Source organism: Sinocyclocheilus anshuiensis, unplaced genomic scaffold (assembly GCF_001515605.1).
Source record: "Sinocyclocheilus anshuiensis isolate Anshui unplaced genomic scaffold, SAMN03320099.WGS_v1.1 scaffold714, whole genome shotgun sequence".
Taxonomy (NCBI): domain Eukaryota; kingdom Metazoa; phylum Chordata; class Actinopteri; order Cypriniformes; family Cyprinidae; genus Sinocyclocheilus; species Sinocyclocheilus anshuiensis.
Genome location: NW_015546068.1, coordinates 842,981 through 859,330, shown reverse-complemented (window position 1 = coordinate 859,330; position 16,350 = coordinate 842,981). Strand labels below are relative to the sequence as shown.

General features: G+C 37.4%; 3 protein-coding genes across 4 annotated transcripts in view; all 3 read left to right on the top strand.

Moving 5' to 3' along the window:
- Nucleotides 1–1,506: 1,506 nt before the first annotated feature.
- Nucleotides 1,507–7,655, top strand: LOC107699664 (cytoplasmic tRNA 2-thiolation protein 1). 2 transcript variants are annotated; one of them, XM_016500993.1, is made up of 3 exons: nucleotides 1,507–1,962; nucleotides 5,369–5,882; nucleotides 6,301–7,655. In XM_016500993.1, exons 2-3 carry the CDS (start codon nucleotides 5,387–5,389, stop codon nucleotides 6,834–6,836), a joined length of 1,032 nt encoding a protein of 343 aa, XP_016356479.1. In that variant the 5' UTR covers nucleotides 1,507–1,962; nucleotides 5,369–5,386; the 3' UTR covers nucleotides 6,837–7,655. The 2 variants fall into 2 exon arrangements, with proteins under 2 accessions (XP_016356479.1, XP_016356477.1); XM_016500991.1 differs by lacking the exon at nucleotides 1,507–1,962 and adding an exon at nucleotides 4,303–4,450.
- Nucleotides 2,475–4,186, top strand: LOC107699665 (alpha-(1,3)-fucosyltransferase 9-like). Its single transcript, XM_016500994.1, has 2 exons — nucleotides 2,475–2,532; nucleotides 2,712–4,186. The coding sequence occupies exons 1-2, from the start codon at nucleotides 2,475–2,477 to the stop codon at nucleotides 3,761–3,763; spliced, it is 1,110 nt and encodes a 369-aa protein (XP_016356480.1). The 3' UTR covers nucleotides 3,764–4,186.
- A 326-nt stretch (nucleotides 7,656–7,981) lies between the features above and the next one.
- Nucleotides 7,982–16,350, top strand: part of LOC107699663 (proline-rich protein 36-like) — a 32,338-nt gene continuing 23,969 nt past the window's right edge. Inside the window, exon 1 of the mRNA XM_016500990.1 lies at nucleotides 7,982–8,162. Coding sequence (XP_016356476.1) covers nucleotides 8,150–8,162 — 13 coding nt within the window. The 5' untranslated portion in view covers nucleotides 7,982–8,149. The remainder of the gene's footprint in view (nucleotides 8,163–16,350) is intronic.

The window sequence follows — 16,350 nt, the reverse complement described above, 5'->3', positions numbered from 1 at the left end:
GAAAGCATTTTGTTAGGCTACTCATACTAGCTACAGTGTGATCAGTCACACGAAAGTCATCAGAATAAATATTGGCTCAGTGTGACCAGGGCAATATTTTAAAACATAGAATTGAGTGTTTACATACCACGAACAAAGACGTTCTGTGGTTGAGATGTGTATCCTATTTTTTTTTAATCTGCATCGCGATCAGCAAATTGAGATTCCAGTAACTTTACTGGCATGATACAAAGCATACGAACCAATGGTGTTGAGCATTTTCAAATTTAGAGGATACAATTCGTTTTCAGTCACGTGACTGGCTCGAAGACCTGTCAGGCAAAACAGCCATAGAATTGCAGCAAAAGCTTGTCAATTTTCCATTTGTTTCCAATCCACAAATATTTAGATCTTTTGATGACCGGACTCACATCTGCGTCGAACTCGAAGACATCTAATTCTAAAGACATCTAAAACACTCAGTGACTCTAGGCTGCGTAGGCGAAACCATGTAGTACTACTAGTACTGTTACTGCTAATAAAACAGATCTCTGGGGGCCCCAAAAGTGCATGGGCCCTTAGAATCATCCTAACGGCGCCTCTGGCTAGGCCTACATTACATACTGCAATTATATTATATTTATTCATTAGAATGATATATATATATATATTATTATTGTTCTGTTCTGAATACGGTTAAATTTAAAGGATTTGTTGTGGAGTGAAGGGAACTAAAATAGCCTCTGTTTAGTGTTTTTTGATACATAACATTACTAGGCCTGCAGGTAGCCTATTATTTCTGAATGTATAAAATGCGACTTATAGGCTACGTGACATAAGTTATATTTTTCCTCTCAAAAATGTAAAATTTATGTTTAGCGTTTTTTTTTAAACATGCAGCAAACGAAAGAGGCGATTAATCAGTTAAACATTCGTACTGTCTGTTAACAAATTTACAGATGACAACAGAGTCAGAGCAACAGCAAGTCTGGGCCAAATCTGGCTTACTGGGTTGTTACATTCGGCACTTCTGGCTTAATTCTGGCGAAACTACTTGTATAGTCCAGCCTACATAATCAATATTCAGAAACAAGTGACGTTATTTTTATTTTTTTCAGTGAATCACGTTGATGGATATTAAAGCATGTAACGACCACAAACGGAGGGAAAATAGCAGAGTAAAAGTACAGATACATCACTAAAAATGTACTCAAGTAAAAGTAAAAGTAAAAAGTATACAATTTTGAAACTACTCAAAAAAAGTACAATTTATCATAAAAAAACTAGCTACTTAATTACAGTAACGTGAGTATTTGTAATTCGTTACTTCACACACTTTATTGATTCCGTATGCTGTTACAAAACAAACAAGTAGGCTATGTTTAATTTTGTTTTATGAGTAATTTGAACATAGGAAGTCAAGTTATTTTTGATCATAGCATGTCTCCACCAGAGGCCACTATTGCATTGATTCCTGCGTGTTCTCAGGTGACTCTCATGAACTGTATTTCCTGCTTTGGCCTGCGTGACTCATTGCGTATTGTATATGTTCCCAGACTATCATTTGTCTGACTGCTTAAATTTACTGTGTGTTTGCCGTTAGGATTTGTCTGACTGTCTGTGGAGTATCTTAAGGATATACATCTATATTAATAGGTCACGGTGTGGATCCATGGGTCTATTCAGTCCATGAGTAAGAGAAATTGTCTGGAACGGACAACCAGCAAAATGACTACAAGAGCATCGTACCTGCAGTTTTAGAAGACTCCTTGACAAACGAGACTTTTTAACATCTCAAACATCTGTTGAACTTAAACTGAAAATGTGTGACCTGATGCTGGCAGCAGTTAAACCTAGTGGGTCACATGTGCATAGAAGGCTCAGAATGATCTTGGCATTTTCGCCTTCATTCAAATAGAGTTCGGACAAGATCAGGAGGGTCCACGAACTGGGATTCGAACTCGGTTCGCTCAACCGCAACAGGTGTGTGTGAACTCATGAGTTTGCAAGCGCTGGCTTTCACGTGTTTTTTCAGAATAATTTCCGATCCGATACTTCTCTAGTCTGAAACTTCCGTCTTTCAGCATACATGTAGTGTAATCCTCTGGCACTGACTGAACACGTTGTCAATATATGCGACAAAGAACTCAAAATTTCTTTTAATCAAGGGCTCTTAAAAGCGGTGAGGATTTATTTATTTACATATTTGTTTACTTTATTTATTTATTTATTACTTATACTAATTTACTACATTGTTTCCAGACTTTGCACTATTTCAATCTTATCTAATTGTATGAGACATATGTCAAATTTAGCAAATAAAACAACGATTAGCTTCCATTATCTGTGCTGTGGTTTTTGTCTCTCCCACAGAACAGACACAGTGGTAGCTACCATATATCTCATTCAAAATACCTTTTAATATCAAGTGTTTTTATTCCCGTTGGTGATCGAGTCTGATCACTTCCCTTTTATTCTTCTTTTTAGATCAGAAGATGTCAAGCAAAAATGGCTCATTGCTGTGCCGTTTGGGTGTAATAGTGACATTTGCAGGTGTCATCTCTATGAGCATCATGTTTTCCTGGTTCTCACCTTTTCACAACTGTCCACCGCCACTTCCTAAACCCAAACAAAACTCAGTACATAACTGTGCCAAGAGTAATAACTCTCTTACTAATATAGCAGAGGAGACTCATTGCTGTGCCGTTTGGGTGTAATAGTGACATTTGCAGGTGTCATCTCTATGAGCATCATGTTTTCCTGGTTCTCACCTTTCCACAACTGTCCACCGCCACTTCCTAAACCCAAACAAAACTCAGTACATAACTGTGCCAAGAGTAACAACTCTCTTACTAATATAGCAGAGGAGAAACCTGTACTTCTGTTATGGACTTGGCCTGAAAATTATAGGTTTGATTTCAGTGACTGCAAAAAGTTTTACAATATTGATAGTTGTCAACTGACGGATGATAGAGCTCTCTACAACAGTGCAGATAATGTCATTGTTTATCATAGAGCCATCACTGATCTGTCCAACCTTCCTCCATCTCCTCGTCCTCCGTTCCAAAGGTGGATTTGGTTGCATTTGGAATCACCAACCAACACCAAAAGGATCCCAGGTCTGGAAAACCTGTTCAATCTCACTCTCAGCTACAGACAGGATGCTGATATTCCTGTACGGATGCGCTTGATCACCAGGAAAAAACCTAATGAGGATTTTGTAATTCCCAAAAAGGACAAACTGGTGTGTTGGATTGTAAGTAACAAGGATCCATCAACTGGTGTTGACACAAGGAACGTTTTTTACAGGGAATTCAGCAAATACATCCAAGTGATTTTGTTCGGAAAGGCTTATTCAAGGTTTCTGGGTTACGACGACTACTATCCAACCATGGCTAGTTGCAAATTTTACCTTGCCTTTGAGAACTCCATCCACAAAGACTACATCACTGAGAAGTTAAATGGGCCACTCGCGGCAGGTACCGTCCCTGTGGTGTTGGGTCCTCTGAGAAGAAACTATGAGAACTTTGTTCCTGCCGAGTCCTTCATTCATGTCGATGACTTCCCAGATCCAAAGTCACTAGCCGAATATCTGCTTCAGCTGGACAAGGATGAAGATGCATATCGCAAGTACTTTAACTGGAGGAAACATCTCACTCCAAGTCCTCATTTAATATTGCAGAGACAAGAGTTTATTCTGGCTATTTGCACTGCCTGTGACTATATCGCACGACGCAGGGAATATAAAGAAGCTCATGATCTCTATAATTGGTACTTCAGTTAATGTCACCTCAGGTTTTGGAGTGATTTAGTGATTAATTTTACTCCACAAATAGTTTTTATATTAATTTTAAATAATTTATCACTTGAGTTTGAATCTTTTCATCTGCAAATCCCTTTGAAATCACCTTTGGGTCATATTCAGGAAGAAAGGCAATTATAAGTTTGTGTGTGAACATAGGGTACTTATTCTTCATGTCTGTAATTGTTGTTGGCTGGTTGTTTTTCAAATACAAATGTCCTCATGTGCAGCTTGTTAGCAACACCATTTCTTTTTGTAATTTAAGTTTTGGTCATGTTAATTACATAAATATAAGGCAGTGTCTTTGAACCTGTCAACCCAACTCTGCACTCGTGTTTAAAAAGAAGCAATTTGTTGCTATTTACCAATGGTCCAAAACCTTATTTACACTCGTAAGCTTATTGTGCACTTAAAATACAATGCATTTAAAGTACTGCTACCTCATATTCATGATATTTTCGACGTAAAAGGTCAGATATAAAATCTTTTGTCGCCAGGACAAAAGAGGGCGCCTGAACTCCGAGTCAACGTGAAGACTGACGTTCATGACGTGCGCTGCGTCAGTGACGTCACGTGCGTGAAACGTGTTCTATACTACAGCCAAAGCAGTAGAGCTGTTCTGGATGAAGGAAACAATCCTGTCAGTTGTGTTTTAAGTCAGGAGACTAGGTTTGTTGTTTATCTTTAAGCGCATCAGATCTTTGTTTTATAACAGTTTAACGCTTTATTTTCTTTAGCACGTCTTCGTCTTAAGTCTTAACTCGTTTAAATGAATCACACCCCGTAGGAAATAGTTTATTCACTCCTTAAGCGAGTAACAAACCATTAAACAAACGTGTGCACGGGTTTAGGGTCATTTTGAGGTGATTTCTGCTTGTAATCACTAGGGTCCAGGTGCATACAAATGCACTTTTACAATTCAATCCAACAACTTTCATTCCTGTTATGGGAAATGCTATTACATCTTTAAGAATTGTATTTACCACCACATTTTACCTTAAGTTAATATGCTTTTTAGTTGCATAGGTTATGTTATATATTTCTATTTTGTAGCATGTTACTTTCAGAGGATATATTCAAAGTAATGTTCAAAATAACTTTTTTTTTTTATTTTTTTTTTTTAGAAGGACCATCGCTTTACTTCAATCTAAAGAACGTTTATGTTGGAAATGGAATGGAATAGAAATGGATGGAAATAATACTAAGTCCCTGAAAGGGTTAAAGCAGGTGTTTTCAAACTAGGGCCTGCAAGAAAGTGCGGGAGGTCTGTGGAAAAATATAGAGAAATAAATGAGATTAACTAAATAGATAAATAATTAGAATAAAATAATTAAATGAAGAATTTCATAAATTGGTTTTAAATAATCCATCTAACATTGCTATGTCAAAAAGAAAAATGTAACAATGACACATAATATAAAATAAATATTTTTTAAAGTAGTATTTATAATATATATATATATATATATATATATATGTGTGTATATATAGAAAGTAAAAATTAGGTCTTTATACAAAAAAATATATAGCTGCTTTTACATGAGTTTAGTCTGTTTTGATCTGATATTTCTCTGAAATGCTCTGCAGTGCCCTGTGTGCGTCATCATGCCGGTCCAGTGCAGTAACTGCGTCCAGAGACGTGCCGTGCTCAAACGGCCCAAGACCGGACACTCTCTCTGTAAGGACTGCTTCTTTTGGGCATTCGAGGAGGAGATCCATCAAACCATCGTGTCCGCTGGACTCTTTAACCGTGGAGAGACCGTGGCCATCGGTGCCTCGGGTGGGAAGGACTCTACCGTTCTGGCCCATGTGATGAAGGTCCTGAACGAGCGCTACGATTACGACCTGAACCTTCTGCTGCTGTCGGTGGATGAGGGCATCACGGGTTACAGAGATGATTCGCTGGAGACGGTGAAGAGGAACCAGCAGCAGTATGAGCTGCCGCTGAAGATCGTGTCTTATGAAGAGCTGTACGGCTGGACCATGGACGCCATCGTGAAGAAGGTGGGATTGAAAAATAACTGCACTTTCTGCGGTGTGTTTCGCAGGCAGGCGCTGGACCGAGGAGCCATGATGCTGAAAGTGGACAAGATATGCACAGGCAAGTAATCACAGTCTTTCACTGCCTTCTCCGGTTTGATCAAGCATGTGTGTGTGAGATTTTAGACATTCTGCAAGAAAAACCATGTGTTTCGTTACACACATGCACACAGACATTATTTCATACACGACATAGTCGTGACTCGTGAGATGCAAGAAACATAATCTGTAAATGCGCCCATAACGACAAAAGACAATACTTTATTGAACCTTTTCTGATAAGAAGTATGTATAAATGAAAGAATTTAAAATAAAGTTAAAAAGAATAAAACATTTAAAATAAATACAGAAAATAATAAAGGGAAAAAGTAAAAAAAAAAAATTTAATTAATTAAAAATGTATCATTTCTTCCTTTGTTTTCCTTTTGTTTATTTATGCAAGTTTGGTCCTCCATAACTTTGTTTTGTTTATTGAGCAGGTCACAATGCAGACGACGTGGCAGAGACGGTGCTGATGAATGTCCTGCGTGGAGATATCGCTCGTCTCCGGCGCTGCACCTCCATCAGCACGGCTAGTGACGGAGAGGGTGCCATCCCACGCTGCAAGCCCCTCAAATACGCCTACGAGAAAGAAATCGTCCTCTACGCCTATTTCAAGAAGCTTGATTATTTCTCCACCGAGTGCATCTACTCGCCCAACGCCTACCGGGGACACGCTCGCGCCTTCCTCAAAGACCTGGAGTCCATCAGGCCCAGCTCCATCATAGACGTCATCCACTCTGGCGAGACGCTCTCCATAAAGGAAGGGGTGAAGATGCCGGTGCAGGGAACGTGCTCGCGCTGCGGCTACATCTCCAGTCAGGCCCTGTGTAAGTCCTGTGTTCTGCTGGAGGGCCTGAATCGAGGTTTACCCAAACTGGGCATCGGGAAACATCACCGTCTGCACGGCAAAATTCTGGCTCAGGAGCCTTTGACCGAGCAGGAGGAGAAGAAACTGAAGGCAGTGGACTTCTGACACAAAATCAGGACTTGATTTTAAAAACTGGACATTTGAGTTACGTGTCATCTGTGTTTTAAAGATGCTCTGAAATGAATGTTCATAATGTGAGACGATTTTGGAAGTCTCCGCAATTTTGTATTTTTATTTTTTTATTTCAACCACAGTGGACTGAATGTAACACATCTTGTGTTAATGCGTTCGCTGAAAAAGCAGCGTACAAACCGCTATTCAAAATCAGAGATGCCTGTTTTAAAGACAAACATGAACCTTTCCAAGTTATGCCACGTTCACATAAGGAGAAATATTTCAAATGCTCATGATTTTTTTATTTATTTAAACAATATCATGACAATAAAGTTACTCATCATTTCTCCTTTTGTTTTTCAGTTTTTTTCCTGACATGTAAAGACGGAGTGGTTTATAGGTGTTTAATGTTCTTCAGTTTGTGACATGATAGAACGGATAATATGATTTCAGTGCATTTTAATCATATGCACACACACGTGATACGTGATCAGCTTCCTCTGGCTTTCAGGTTATTTATTTGATAATATTATATGATTATTATTCTTTGTTTATTTAGCAGAGACTTTATTATAGAATTGAACTGAAATAAAAATATATATTTGTCCTTGAAATAATTTTTGTGCTGCACATTTACACAAATACAGAGTGTCAGTGCATTAAATGAATCGTCTGTATCTGCGTATCTCAAATGCTTCAGGATCTCTTCTCTTCACTGTCTTGTGTCAATTCTCGATGTCTTTGAATGTTCACACAGCAGAGGAACCGCAGGTATAGGAGAATCACATGCATTATCAGCATGATCCACTAACCACAAAACAAACACATACTGACTTTCAGCATTTTCCATGAGAAATGCCCGTTTCTGTAATTCAAGCAAAGTCTCATTGTATTGAAAAAATACATTTTATTTCTTATTTTTCATTTATGATTCAAGTATTTTTCAAAGGAAAATTTATGCAAATGCAAAAAAAAGGAAAATAAAAATACATAAAAAATCTAATTTGTCCTAAAATAGATTGATTTTGGGTGAAATATGAAATTTAACCAGCTTTATTCCTTGAAATGAAAAGTTCCCGGCTCTTTCTCGACGCTGTTTCGCTCTTCGGCCGCCAGGGGCCGCTGCAGTGAAGTGAGTTCCTCTGTTCTGTGATGTTTAGGGGGTCCAGTCCGGTCCAGCCACACAGACCTGCGTCTGGAGGAGCAGGAAAAACTTCAGCAGAGACGTGTCTTCTGATAACGAGCTCTACACACTGTTCTCCAGATTCGGATCAGGAGCGGAGCACTTCTGGAAGCGCGCGAACATGGACGATCTAGGTAAAGACACCCAGATTCACCCACATGTTGTTTGCAGAGAGACACAAACATAGCGGACAAATAAGAGGGAGAGAGGCTAACTACAGTAGCCAATAGGCTAACGCACAAAGTAACAGTTCCACTGACCGCGACGACACCGTGATACAATGTAACTCTTCACGTCCCATTCTGCTGAACGCGTCATTAGGCTCTGTTACAGTTACAATATTATTAGTCCAGCATGTGTCAAACTGAGGCTGATTTGTTAGCAATGTTGGGCTGAACGCAGTTTTTCCTCTATGGGAAGCATCTTTAGTCAATAAATGTTGGTTATCTCTTTAAAGTGATACTGCTTGTGCGGAATCTCGCTGTTGCACATTGTTTGTCATTAAGTTTCTATTTCTTTTCTTTATACATCCAAAAAACGTTATTTATTGGCACGAGTCACGTCAAAGTTTATCAAATGCACAGCAATTGCAGGTTGTAGCTCCAGGGAAGAGAAGAAAATACAAATAGAATCACAGATTTGATCTAAGACTTAAAATGTAAACATTATCAGTGCATTTTAATAATACATTATCAAAGAGAAAATACCATCTGTAAAGATGCATTGCATCAGCAATCAGAATTGCACATTTGAAAGGTATTTTTGCCTAATTGGACAAAAAAAAAAAAACTTAATTTGAACATGTTTAAAAAAAAAAAAAAAAAAGTCCATCTCTTGTTTTCCTCTCACATCAAAATCCACCCACATATTTGTTTCATATCCGTTTTGGACTGTTTTTGCCTGATCTGCGCAGATTTCTCTTCTGATTCAGATGAGACGACTTTTTCACTGGAGAAAGCAATGGATAAAAGACTCCTATTTTGGCTGGAAGCAATGGTTTAAAGTTAAAATCGTCTTAATGATTGATTTGTTTCTTACAAACACAGCTTTTTCAGTCATGAATTGATGGACTTGAGTCGTGGTGAGGTAAACTATTCCTTTAACGTCAAAAGACATGGGTTGATTGCTGTCCAAACTATGCATTGCCTTTTATTACAAGGTTCTCATTCTGATTGGTCAGTTTCAGCATTCAGCGGTCAAATATTTCTGAATAATGACCGTTGTCCAGGACAACACTGTATAACAGACCACTCATCTGGTCAGTCTTCCGTCTCTCTGCTGTCTCTACAGAGTCAGATAATAAAATTGTTTGATCTCAGATCAGCATTTGCTCAAACAGCAAGGTAATAGGTTTGATTTGTGAATGCATGAACTGCATAGCTTAAATTCAGTGTCAGTCGCTGGGATAAAAGCCTTTGCCAAATGCATAAATGGAAATGTATGTTCATTTCGGAAGCTGTCCTGTGATAAGTGGGATGATGCACAGCTAGCTGGTCATTATCACTTAATTGTGTTGCAGTAATGACTGGCTGACTCTGACATGCGAGCAACAGTACAAATTATCTGACGTCTGAAGAAGGAATATATTTGCTGGTTGTAGTTTAGTGCGTGTTGTTTTGACCAAACAGTCTCTGTCGGCTGGAGAAAGAGGTGATTGTGTTCAGAGCTCAGCTCGTGAATGTGACAGACGAGTGCGTGCCGTCAGTGTGTTTGAGTTTGAGTTTGGATCTGATGCTGCTCTACAGCTGTTTGCATCACACGGGGAAGTCCAGCGCCTCGGTTTGGAGTGGGGGAGGGAACTGACTCACTAGAGGGTCAAAGGGCGAATGAGAGGAGTTTTTCCAACCAGCTGCTCACAGTGGAATTCTTTATTAGCTTCGTTAGAGGCGATCAGTGTTTTGGATTAAGAATTAGCCTGCTGATGAGGCCAAATGACCTCAAAATGTATTTGGACACTTTGGGCCCTCCATTTTAATGAGTTTATTAAGTTTTCAAAATCAAAGAGTTTTCATAAAACTTGAACAACTGATGTTAAAGGGGTCATATGATGTTGCTAAAAATAATGAGGCAAGATGAAAAGAAAAAATACCATCTAAACTTTTCTAAAGACAATAATTTCCCCTCAGACATACATTCATATAAACTCCTACACCTAAATGAATCGCGATTTGTTTAGCATCTCAACCGATTTGAATCGTCACATATTTGAATCGATTTTCAACCGGCTCGCAGTTAATCGTTACATCCCTACTCTTAACTTTTATAAAGAATATCTCTTTGGATTTGAGACTTTAGTCTTTGCAACTTTACAGATCTTCTTTATGCACCAAGAGCTTGTAACACTCCAAAGAGAAAGGATACATTGAAATCGCATCATATGACCCCTTTAACAATAATATGGCCTTATGAAAGGTGTTTTATTGTTTCAGAAATGTTGTTTTAATAATGTCTGTTTTTATTTTTTTCTGGATTCTCTGATTTCAGTTACGATTTATTAACGTAGTTATATATTATGAAATATGATAATAATATTAACCAAATAAATGCATACAAGTTGAACAACTTTTCTTTTAAAATGTAATCAAATGAAATTTGAACAATCCCTATGAAATCCATTTAATTTTTTTCATTATATTCATTTTATTTTTTCCCAAATTCTGTGTTTTTTGTTTAAATTGTTTTGGATTATGTTTTAATCAAGTTGTAATAATCAAAAAGGATGCCTAATTAATTTGATTTCATAAAATATTAACTATTTCATAATTTATTACAATTTGAACAATAATAAGGCCATATGAAATGTTTTATTTTTTCAGAAATTCTGTGTTGTCTGTTTTAATCTTTGTTTTGTTTTTTATTCTAAGTTTTATGATTTCATACAAATTTATTATAAAAATGGTGGCATTCAAATAGTAGTATACAACTTTAACAACTTAATTGATGTTTTAAAATGTAATCAAATTTTAACAATTCATTTCATTTTTGTGGCAAACAAAGTGCTGAACAATTGAGATTTACAGTTTAAATTAATACATGGATGAAAGTTGGACTGTTATTATTTTGTACATTCTACTGTGCAATAGTGAAATATTTGTGTTATAATTTCTTCAAGTTAATCCAAACTTTTATTTCAGTAGTTTGTAAAGAAAACTGTTGAGTTTCTCTGTATATCTGACGATATAGCCTAGTCTTCTGAAATTAAACGGTAAAATGCTGTTAAAGTGACTCTCAGAGCAGCTGTTGAGGTGAAGTTCATGTGTTCATGTCCTCATATAGTGTGACGGCAGATGCTGAAAACACAAGCCTCAAGCGTGCTACAGTATGTAGTAGACAAAACCGTGCCATTCGTTCACACAGAGACACAGAACATCCATATTTAAATAAGGGCCTTTCGCACCGCTTTAGTTCCAGAACTAAATGTGCAGTACTAAAGTACTGGGACGATTTTGCATGAACTATTTCCCAGTACTATTTAAAGGGTTGCATTCGCACCGACAGTGTGTACTAAGAAGTGACGTAAGCCGGTCGACAGCGACGTCATTTGTGCGCGGCGTTCAACAACAGAAACAAAGAAGAATAACATTAACAACAGGAGGATGGAGGACGCTGTGATCGGAGCTGTGTTTTTGTTGTGTCTCGCGGGTTTCACAATAATGGACATGGAAAGTCGACGTATACGTAAAGCGATTGAAAGAACGGAAAGGAGGACTAAGAATCTCCAACGACAACTGGCAGTGCTACATTTGCTACAAGTGCCTGCACTTCAGCGTCCGTCCATCTATCGCTGTTCTCCATACTTGCGAAATAAGTTGACACAATGTATACAGTATGTTTACGCGGCGTTTTAAATCATGGCGGGTGAGGGTGTTTTCGTACGCGTTTGGCCAATCAATGTCTACTTACGTCACGATTAGTACCAGTTCTGCTGGTTAGACCCTGCTCCGGAGTAGGAGCTAATTTGGTTCTCGAAAAAGGCAGTCCGGTACTAAAATTGCACCCAGTTCCGGCGGTGCGAAAACGCCAAAAAGAGGGTAGTTCCACAATTAGTTCTGGTACTATGAAAAGGTTCCCGCGGTGCGAAAGGCCCTATAGTCTTTTTGTGCTTTAATGTTCACAGACACTAGTCCATTTCGTGATTTAATTAAGTGTACAGCCCTAGTTTTGATTTATTCATCCCAATTCTGTGACATTCTGCATTAAACTGTAAATTCTGTTTTTTGTGACTGGATTCTGTGTTTTCCATATTGGGTTTGTGTGTAAGTGTATTAAAAAATGAGAGCCAAAGGAAGTGATTCCTAACGTCCCGACCCCAACACGGCTTCCCTGAGCATAAAGCTCAGTATTCTCCCCTGTGGTGATCCAGAGATGTGTTTATGCTCAAACACACACACACACTCGCTGTTAAAGAGGCTGTTGTGGTCATAATACACAGGTGCACAATGAGCGTGTTGTTCGAGTTAATGCTGTTTCTCATCTGGGCCTCATTGGACGAGTCGTCAAGGTAGTAATTTGTGGGGAATCACAGAACAATGCTGATTTGTCTGTTTAAGAATTTGGCTTTGGCCCACTCAACCACAGACTGCTTGAAACACTAATGCTTGATCAGATGCTTTTTTACATTTCTAGTGGACAATGTAACACCCGTCTGTGGTTTATTGAAGATATATAAAGCAATCTTATCTGTTGAGATTGGAATTTCTGTCTTAATTGGGCATGAACATTATATGCGTCACCACATTTTATCAGCTGTTTAATTTCTGTGGCATTAAAATCTCATTCCTCATGTATGTTAAATATCAAACGCGGACAGTAGAGAATCATTGCATGAGCTGAGAAGCATCAGATATTATCTGATCAAGAAAAACATAAAAGCGTGTTGTATGTAGTTATAAAAAATAAAAAAAAAGGTCAGTAAGATCTGTTAATGTTTTTGAAAGAGTCTCTTCTGCTCACCAACGCCGCATTTGATTGAAACAAAATACAGTAAAAACAGTAATATTATGAAATATTATTGCAATTTCAAATAAATGTTTCCTATTTGAATATCTGTTAAATTGTAATTTATTCCTGTGATCAAAGCTGAATTTTCAGCATCATTACTCCAGTCTTCAGTGTCACATGATCCTTCAGAAATCATTCTAATATGCTGATTTGACACACAAGAAACGTTTCTGATGATTTTCACTGTTGAAAACAATGTTGAAACTTTTGAACAGTAGTGTATTTAGTTTTAATTCTGTTCAGAATCATTGTGATTCTTCAGAACACATCCACACATAATTCTGATTGGCTTTGATTTTGTTGCACAGCATTTTCTCTGTCTGTGCACAGAAAAAGTGCTTGTCACTGGAATATTTTCGAAAAAGGAGGAATAGAAAAATGACATGGCAGAGACCCAGACACAGACTAAATTCCCCCTTCCCAACACACACACACATACTCCTCCATGGCCCAACCTGCCCTCAGACCCAGGCTTCAGGGTCCCGCCTCACTTCCTCAGGAAACAGTAGAGAAGGAAGTGGCTTTGTGTTGAGCTCCATGACCACGTTTTAGACCCGCTCAAGAAAATGAGTCAGAGCGGTGTTGGTGTGCCCTTGAAAACGGGTTAGTTGACCACAAATCAACATTCTATCATCATTTACTAACCCTCATGTCAGTCCAAACCTGTATGAGTTTCTTTTTTCTCATTTAGTCATTTAGCAGATCTCCTTTTGAACACAAAAGGAGATCTTTTGAAGAACGCTGGGGTGCAAACAACATTGTATGGACAAAAAATACTGAAACAGTTTTAGGACAACATTTGTTTGTGTTTTACAAAAGAAAGAAGGTCGTACAGGTTTGGAACGATTAATCTAAATAAATTGTGAAATTTGTGAGTATGAAATTGCAAATGGTGTGATGTTCAATTAAATAAATGTATGCACTGCGTGTTTCAGAGTGAAGCGCAGCACTGTGTTCATTTACACGCGAGCAGCTTGTTACCTACCTGTGTTTGCAGCGTTTCCACACAAACTCCATCTCTGTATCTGAGTTTGGGTCACTTTAATGTGCATTTAGGAACGCAACATGAAACATCTTGATAAATAATAATTAATAAGAGTAGCTTTAAGGGCAAAATAAAAGTTTGATGGTTTAACGTTTGTTTGAAAATGAAGAAATTAAGACAGCCTTAAATATTAGTATCGTAATTTTACAGTTGTAATGTAAAATAAAATTATTAGTGTTGTTGTTGTTGTTGTTATAAGTACTAAAAAAAAATTATTTTATAGTGAAAAAATATTTTTTGTTTTTATTTAGTCATTTTTATATATTATTTAGTAACAGTAGTAGTAATAATTATTATTTTATTTTATTTTATTTTTATAGCCATATTGATATAAAATCACAAAATGTTGGCCAAAATGGGCAGCCCTACAAACAAGCACAGCAGACTTGGAATTTTTAAATCACATTTTAAATCATGATCACATTTTATTTAATTTTTTTCAGAAAAATCACAAGTACATTTTTCCCCAAATTGTGCAGGCCTATAATACAGCGTACCCCGTTTGACTTATGTGTCAGGTTTTCTTTAATTATTTGGTACCTTGTGCGAGAAACGTGAACTTCTATTAACTTGTTTGTAAGATTAAAGCATCTTACAATCTTTCACTGCATCAAGTTTGAGTTCACTGATTTCTGAACACCGTCATATTTGGTTGTTTGAAAACTATTTTCAGTTTTCTCTCTTTGATTAGTTTCAGTCCTAATCAAACGCATTTTTAGGGACTTGTACCCTCAGATTGTTGAGAAGTGCAGGTCACACACACACATCTGAAACGAGGGCTTTTTATGAGCGCCATGAAGTACGGCATGCAGAATACTTGAAGATTAGCTCAATAGAGTTACCGGGTTTTATCAGCGGATGGTCTTTTATGGAGATAGAATTGTTGCTTAATTCCAAATAAATAAATTATGATCCACAAATAAATGTAAAGAGATTAACAAAAATTAAACATATTGACAAATAAATAGAATGAGATCCACAAATAAATCTTAAAGTTTCACAAACATGAATTAAATTCACAAATAAATAAAATGACATTTGCAAATAAAAAACATTCACAAATATATATTTATGTCACAACCATTTGTGAATCGCGTCCTGTGCATTTGCAAATTGTGAAACATTTCTTGCGTCAAGACGTGCTGACAATCCACAAATAAGTGGACTCCACCCACCGTCTACTCAAACCAATCAGATAACAGCCACATTTCGCTGACCAATCGTAGCACGATCTCGCTATAGCCAATCACGTTTTGCTTTACATTCAGGGCGGTCTCGTCCTGAGATAACTTCATTCATCTGCATTGGCTCAAATAGGTCATATAAGGGCCATAAAATGGGTACAGTAAAAGATGTTTAAACTTGGATTTCGTTAGACCATTAGACTGTGTATCATGTCAAGCCACAGTATTATATTTTACGTGCCTTTGAAAATGCCAGAGAAACAGAGCTTTAAATCACGGCTATGGGAACAACGCTATACTGGATTCAAACGCAATATGGAAGCATCGTGTTATTTAATATAGCAATAAAAGCGTCAATAAGTAACTTGATTTATAAATAACTGAACTCAACCTCGTAATAAACATTTGTTTGGTTAAATTGCCGTCACACAACAGCCAACAGCATTTCTCAGTCAAGTTTTTCAGTCAAGCCGATGTATATGAGCTGCTATGTGGATCTAACGATGTTCTAAGTTTTTGATATTCTGTGGTGGTCAGTTCACAGCAGTGATAGAAATTAATCTACCAATAAGCTTAAATATATATATCTTTTTACCTTTTATAATAATTTTTACGTTTATAAAGCCATTTTTTCTTAAAGGCAGGGTAAGCGATTTCTAACATTGGTTTGTGTAATAGGTTAAATTGCCGTCACACAACAGCCAACAGCATTTCCTAGTTTTTCAGTCAAGACGATGTAAATGAGCTGCTATGTGGATCTAACGATGTATGAAGTTTTTGATATTCTGTGGTGGTCAGTTCACAGCAGTGATAGAAATTAATCTACCAATAAGCTTAAATATATATATCTTTTTACCTTTTATAATAATTTTTACGTTTATAAAGCCATTTTTTCTTAAAGGCAGGGTAAGCGATTTCTGGTAGCCAATGTTGATATTTGAAATCACCAAAACAAACACGCCCCTACCCCAAAAGGGTCTTGGCCCCTATTTTGATAGCTCCGCCCCACATATACACATATTGCAACCTAGGCAACGATTAGTTCTGTGAAACAAAGCAAAACCAATGTTACACCGTGTCTACATCGGACGT

Bases quoted from the DNA above. Each gene is read 5' to 3' on its own strand.
- LOC107699665 (XM_016500994.1), top strand. From the start codon at position 2,475: ATGTCAAGCAAAAATGGCTCATTGCTGTGCCGTTTGGGTGTAATAGTG. The intron at 2,533-2,711 runs GTGTCATCTCTA...TGACATTTGCAG, and splicing joins TGTAATAGTGACATTTGCAG to GTGTCATCTCTATGAGCATC.
- LOC107699664 (XM_016500993.1), top strand. From the start codon at position 5,387: ATGCCGGTCCAGTGCAGTAACTGCGTCCAGAGACGTGCCGTGCTCAAA. The intron at 5,883-6,300 runs GCAAGTAATCAC...TTTATTGAGCAG, and splicing joins AGTGGACAAGATATGCACAG to GTCACAATGCAGACGACGTG.